The sequence below is a fragment of the Syzygium oleosum genome, unplaced genomic scaffold (assembly GCF_021117445.2).
Source record: "Syzygium oleosum isolate NSW1041296 unplaced genomic scaffold, Sole_v2.1 Sole_v2.02, whole genome shotgun sequence".
Classification (NCBI taxonomy): Eukaryota; Viridiplantae; Streptophyta; class Magnoliopsida; order Myrtales; family Myrtaceae; genus Syzygium; species Syzygium oleosum.
In genome coordinates this window covers 21,053,065-21,059,796 of record NW_026607486.1, presented here as the reverse complement: position 1 = coordinate 21,059,796, position 6,732 = coordinate 21,053,065, and the positions used below count along the sequence as shown (strand labels likewise).

At 40.1% G+C, this 6,732-nt stretch overlaps 1 protein-coding gene across 1 annotated transcript; it reads left to right on the top strand.

The window, feature by feature from the left end:
• The first annotated feature begins 224 nt into the window (after nt 1-224).
• On the top strand, nt 225-1,675 carry LOC115673166 (extensin-3). The gene is made up of 2 exons (XM_030595248.2): nt 225-1,148; nt 1,403-1,675. Exon 1 carries the CDS (start codon nt 263-265, stop codon nt 1,118-1,120), a length of 858 nt encoding a protein of 285 aa, XP_030451108.1. The 5' UTR covers nt 225-262; the 3' UTR covers nt 1,121-1,148; nt 1,403-1,675.
• The last annotated feature ends 5,057 nt before the right edge of the window (nt 1,676-6,732 follow it).

The window sequence follows — 6,732 nt, the reverse complement described above, 5'->3', positions numbered from 1 at the left end:
AGCAATAGCAGATCAAGATCCACGGGAAGACTAAACAATACCTACCTACCAAAGTCAAATTTGTCCCAACATATCGATGACAACCCACATTCAAACCTCATCATCCGGATTTCCCATTAACTTAATTTGAAACATTATTTTCCCAATGCAACTCCTTTTTTTTTACCACATTTCCTAGTGTTAAAAGAGTAAATGCAAAAGCTATATAAAGGGGGAGGGGGCACCCATCCATAGCACAACAAAAGCCCTTTCTCTAGCCAAAATGGCTAAGATGGCCCCTCTCATTTCCACTCTTCTAGTGTTACTAGTCTCTCTTAGCTTGCCCCTAGAGTCTTCAGCAAACTACGGTTACTATTCTCCTCCACCTCCCAAGAAATCTCCTCCCCCGCCATCCCCGCCGCCTCCGACTCATCCCTATCACTACACATCGCCACCTCCTCCGGTGCACTCCCCTCCTCCGCCAGCCTACAAATCCCCCCCTCCGCCCCCTCCTCATGTGAAACCCTACAAGCCTCACAAATCTCCACCGCCTCCTCCTAAGGAGCACCCTTACAAATACAAATCTCCCCCTCCACCGCCCGTCCCCAAGTCTCTGCCGCCACCTCCTCCCAAGAAGCCCTACGTTTACAAGTCTCCTCCACCACCACCTCCGGTGCCCGAGTCTCCTCCTCCACCACCACCCAAGAAGCCTTACGAGTACAAGTCTCCTCCACCACCTCCACCAGTATACTCTCCACCCCCTCCACCTCCCATTTACAAGTCTCCTCCGCCACCGCCACCGAAGAAGCCCTACAAGTACAAGTCCCCACCACCACCTCCGCCGGTTTACTCTCCACCTCCACCCAAGAAGCCATACAAGTACAAGTCTCCGCCGCCACCTCCACCTCCACCAGTTCACAAGTACCCCCCACCACCTCCTCCAACTTACTCTCCACCTCCACCAAAGAAACCATATAAGTACAAGTCCCCGCCCCCACCGCCTCCTCATGAGAAGCCCTACAAGCACAAGACTCCTCCTCCTCCTCCGGTTTACAAGTCTCCACCACCTCCACCACCCGTCCACAAGCCACCAACCCACCCTTACACTTATGCATCACCTCCTCCTCCTCATCACTACTAGAGGTTGACTGTCGAAATACTCTCAAAAGGTAAGCTTGCTTTAAGAGTTTGCGCTATTGATCGCTCATTACACTTAAAGTTGATGCTCATTCCTGCAATGGCATACAACAATTTGTGCTGACTCAATCCTATCGCTTCTTTGTTAATTTTTCTTACTCGTGCATGTTTTACGTAATATCCGCCTGGTTTTTACCATTCAATCACGTCCAGTGTAATCAAAGGGACGAGAGAAAGCTGATATAAGTCGTACTGACGAAGAAGTTGTGTACTTCTTGTATTGCAGGACACGGTGAGTCCTTACCGACGAAATAAAGAAAATGGATGCCGAAGAATCTCTATACAGAGAAGGAAAAAGCGAGAGAATTTCAGCGTTTGCTTTGGCCAACTGAGCTGGAGAAAGAATAAATAAACATATAGATGGTTTTCTTTGTTTTCATGTACTTTGGCTTATTCGTAGAGGGCTTGTCGTATGAATGACTTTGAGCTTTCAGCCTCTGTGAAAATTTCCGAGGCTGATCAGATCATATAATAAGATAAATGCCGTGTTTTCCCTTAATCGCCTCCTTTCTTCTTTACGACAAGTCAAATTCAAAGTCGCAGCTTGATCACAGGGTACGTCGACCTTAATGTAATGAAAGTACGTAAGCCCCACGTCCATCCAGATGGAATTAAGGAGATTCGTTTCCTTCTAGAATAACCCGAGTTTTGGATCGTTCATTCGAAAGAAATAATCACAATATTCATTTAACACAGTCAAGTTCAAGAAATATTAACATATACAGACTTCTAATTTCAAGAAATCATTCATGTTTGGCGGATATTTTAAGTTCTGATGACATATTAATAATTGCCTAACATGGGATGAAAACTCAAGCCTACAGTCCCGAAAGCCTTCATGTCCCATTCTTGTTAATCTATGTGTTAGTCTTGTTTGCTCCGGAGTTAGCAATTTCATACCGTTAATGTTGATTATGGCTAAAAGTTAATTCCGTTTGATTTGGAATCGACACAAACTAGTGATTTTCGGGACATAAGTATTTACGGAGGCATGGAGACAGAGGCGAATGATCGGAGATACAAGGAAACAGCCCAGGTAGCGCCTGGACTGTTTAGGCCACCGGGCAAGCTCCTGGACAAGGCATAGTAGCTATTGTGTTTTTTAGGGTAGTAGCCGGGTGCCCGGGCCGATTTTGGCAAGTGTCTAGCTCTCAATGCGGCCCACATCTAAACTTGTTAAAACCCTGCATTTAAAGTTTATTTTAGATGAGAACCTTTTGAAAACCCTCGAGAGATTTTGGGAACCGTCATCCAAAAGAGTCAAGAGCATGGAAAATACTCCTCTTTCATGATTGATTTTTGTCAATTCAGATGTTATCTAGAATTGTGAAACACTTGAGCATGATCGTTTTTTGAGTGATTGTAATCTTATGTTTGTCGGTTATAGTGGAACTACTCAGTCGATCTCTTCTCCTAGAGTAGGCACATGTAGATCCAAGAAAATCCGCTATCTTCGTGTTTTATTTCCGTAATTTTATTTGTTACTTGAATCGTTTCGTTTCTTCACACTTTTGTGATAGTTACGGCAATTAAGTCCAATAACCATAAAAAATTTATCGAAAGAATTTCTCGCATAAACCTAAAAGTCAATGGTAATAAGAGTCCGACTTATCATAGTGAGAGAACAATGTCTCTATATGATATGGTTATGAGGGGACTCCTTCTGTTGTTTTGGTACGTGAGGGACTTCATTACGTGCAATATGGGCATGAGTTAGCCATGCAAGCGGCGGTGATAGGCCATCGTGCTATCCTCGAGTGAATGATTCAAACAAAAATGGGATAGTGAATGATAGATTTTCAGCTTCACGAAAATGGTTTGATCCGATCGACGGTCCACCTGACAGAGTCGAAAGATGGGACCATATGTGAACGTAACAACATGATCCAACGCACGTTAATCCAAAAGTCCAGATTGCAGATTTTTCTATGTTGAAAGGTCCATCATGACGAAGAAAATCGTTTGTTTTTCCACCTAATCCCCGTACATGAATATTGTCAAACAATGTTGAGGTGACGTTCATACAATTCATCAATAGAAAAGCGCAAGAGTCTCGCTTTGTGTCTCGATTTAGGGCATGATTCATTTTGCTGGACATAACATTAGTTTAAAAGTGAACTGGGAATCTCGATTTCTCTTCCTCGCGTTATTATCTATTTCGTTATCTTTATATGACTAATCCTAACAATATCAAGCTTATCTTTGCTAGATAATATGGGGACAAAATTATTGAGCAAAACAGGGAAAATGACAAGAGAAATTAGGAAATTCCCAGTCTGCCAATATCAAGAAAAGCAAGTTTAATTTAATTCGTTTTCGTATCCGGAGAGAGTGAACTAGGGTTTTAACGTTCGTGTGGTTTGTATTTAGTATTACGGATTCTACTTTTATTTTACTATCAAGTACTTCGAATCATTAGAACTATGAATAGAGACTGAAAATAAATTCACGTAATATTTTCACTATTATTAAGCTAATTTAATCTGTTCTTTTTTTTTTTGACTAGAAAGAAAAGGAAAGTGATTTCATCTGTTCTAAGTTTCCAATCCAATGATCCCTCTTTCTTTTGAATTTCGTAGACCCATTAAATCATGGGGCGGTTTTAGGAGACTCTAGTTCTTTCCGTTTATTTTCTTGCAAAGCTTGATGTACACCCGCTCCTTTGGAAAAAAGAAAACCCTAAATAGGTTTTTGTCACATCAGTTAGGCATTTTTCTCAATCCTTCTGATCTGATCCTTTGCGATGCTTTGTCCTTTTTGCATCTCTAAATTGAAGAAAAAGGAAGAAACGAGAGAGAAGCCTCCTCATCTTTTCGGTTTTCACGCATGTGGAGTTAATCGCACGCCCTCCTATTGACCATGCATACTTAGAGAATTTGCGTTACTTACCTATCTAACGTACAATTCCTATACGGATAATGATACATACAATCTTCGAACTTTGACCCAGTATATAACGTGGTCCATTAATTTTTAATTTGTTCAATGTGGTCCCTGAACTTTTGGTACATGTGCAATCCGATCCCTGGATTATATGAAAATGTTCAATATTGTCACTGAACTTGAATTAATGGAATGATAATATTGAATATTTTCATATAATTTAAGGACTAGATTGAGACAGGACCACATTGAACAAATTGAACGTTCAGGGACGACATTGCACATTAGTCTAAAGTTTAAGGACTGCATTGAATAAATTAAAAGTTCAAGAATCACATTACACATTGGGTAAAAGTTCATGGAACATCTGTGTCATTTTCCCATCCTATAACTAACCTAATTCTTTCTAGCATGAATCAATCGCCGATTTCGTCTATTATTTTCGCTCGAATCAATTTTCGACTCAACTTTTAACACTTTTGGCTCGATTCCGACATTTAGAGACATACGTAAGTTTCCTTAATCCTGCTTATGCATACATGGAGCGTTCCTATTGCAGCTGTAAATGAAAGGCTAATATAGCAGCTCGTCACATGTGCTCACCGACGTGGGAAATCACATGTGCTAGTCAAAAGACAAGTTGTTCTAGACACCAACTCTAGGAATTAGAAACAATTAGAGTTGAAAATGTATCATTGCATCCGTCCTTATTGACCAGATTATGTCGAGAAACCGACAGATGCATCTGATTCTGCTTTAAATTAAGCCCTAGAGATCCTATAATTTCTTTTCATTATCCAAATCGTTGTCCCTGGCAACTTGATGGACAAAGAAGGCTCTTTCTCACCTAAAAAAAGCGACACATCTATCTTCTTTTTCTTCTTTTGAGGAAAGAATATTGGGAACGTCAAAAATATGATAAAGGAGAAAAAGGGGAGAGATAATGGGAGGAAGAAAGAAAGCTCATATTCAGATCTGAGCACATCCTTGAGGCTCTATCTTAGTTCTCATTCGGATCTTGTGATTACCGGAAAGTAAAATTTCCAGACGGTATTCCCTCTTTTTAGGGAAGAAAAAGATTAAGAAAGAAATGGAAGTGTGAGGCGTGCGGGCATATACACATTAAAATAAAGAATACATCTGTGGAACCCGCCCCATGGGATGGGGACAGGCCGCAAAGGCCCTAGCAAGAGTGAAAGCTCCATTCTTTTAGTGAGGTTAATTTTTAACCAAACACCAAAAATTCAAGGAAAGCGCCTCGTTTAAGGTTAACTAGACGAAGGATGGAGAAGCCCTTCAAGCCCCATCACTTTAAGGTTTCGATACATCCACCTGGTTGCGTGTTCAGGCAAGAAATTTGTTTTTCGTACACCCACCTAAGTTGTCTTAAATCTTTTGAATATTATCGCATTAGGTCTTCTAACATAATCATCTTTGGAAGATGGACATCCGTGCATGAGAGATCATTAATTACATGAAACTATCGTAAGTTTCGCCCTTATAACGGTGATAGTGTAGATTTGTCGCTTTGTTTTCTTTATATTCAACATTAACATAATTGACTTGGTTGAAGAACTATATTTTTCTATCCCTGGAAACTTTGTCGAAACGAAGCCTCTTTTAAATATAGACGTCACTCCCTGTAAACTCAACCAAAAGAAATTGTGAATGATATTTATATTTGTAACTCACTACTTAGAAGCGAGTTTCCTTCGATCAAGGATTCTACACGTATCTATATTTTTTTCATTTCGTGAATATGATGATCGGAATGACAAATTTCTTCTGTCATCACATGGAATTGGAGGGAATCCTCTACAAACCCCCATTGATTTGCTTTTCTCTTCATCTCTACTGTATGATTCTGTCGTCACATGGAATTGGAGGGAATCCCTCTTCAAACCCCATTAGTTTGTCTTTCTCTTCATATCTATCATATGATAAAGAAGGCAAACAATGTCCACGCCAGCGCCGACCATGTTACTTAGGGCGACTGACGTTGACTGGACCGCCACGTCAGAGATTTCCCATTAAACTTGGCCAGAAGAACTAAATTGGCTTATTGTCAATACATTTCGGATTAAATTGGCACTGAAAGGTTTAAGACTGAATTGACTGCCGTACAATACGCTTAGGACTTTTTGGACAATATTTTCCATGCAAGCGGTTATTGAGAGTGTTAGATGCTTTGTGATAAGTTTTATCCTATGTCCACGTGGTTTAAACGCTTTACCTAGATCTTTTCCAAACGGAAGTTATGGTAAAAGACACACTAATATAATGGCACAATCTATATAATCTATTTTCTATATGATCCCCGTTCATGGCCATTTATTTGAATTCTCTCATCATTAATTTGCCTTTCTCTTCATCGATTCCATGTTATAAATAAAAAGATAAATCATGCATACATTGCCTGATCATAGGCCATCTTCTATGTTTGATCGGACCATTGATACGAGGATCGAAATTTGACTATAGTATTTCTTTTAGTAATTGAAGATAGACTATATAGTACGATAGAATATAACACGGTTGTTCATATAATGCCGGACCTTAATGTAGAACGCAAAGGATCAAAAGCAGTTGAATCGTTGGTATATTAGCTAGTTGTGAAACTCGTGCCATCCAATCACATCACGGATTGTACAATGACAAAGTTCATTTAGGTGT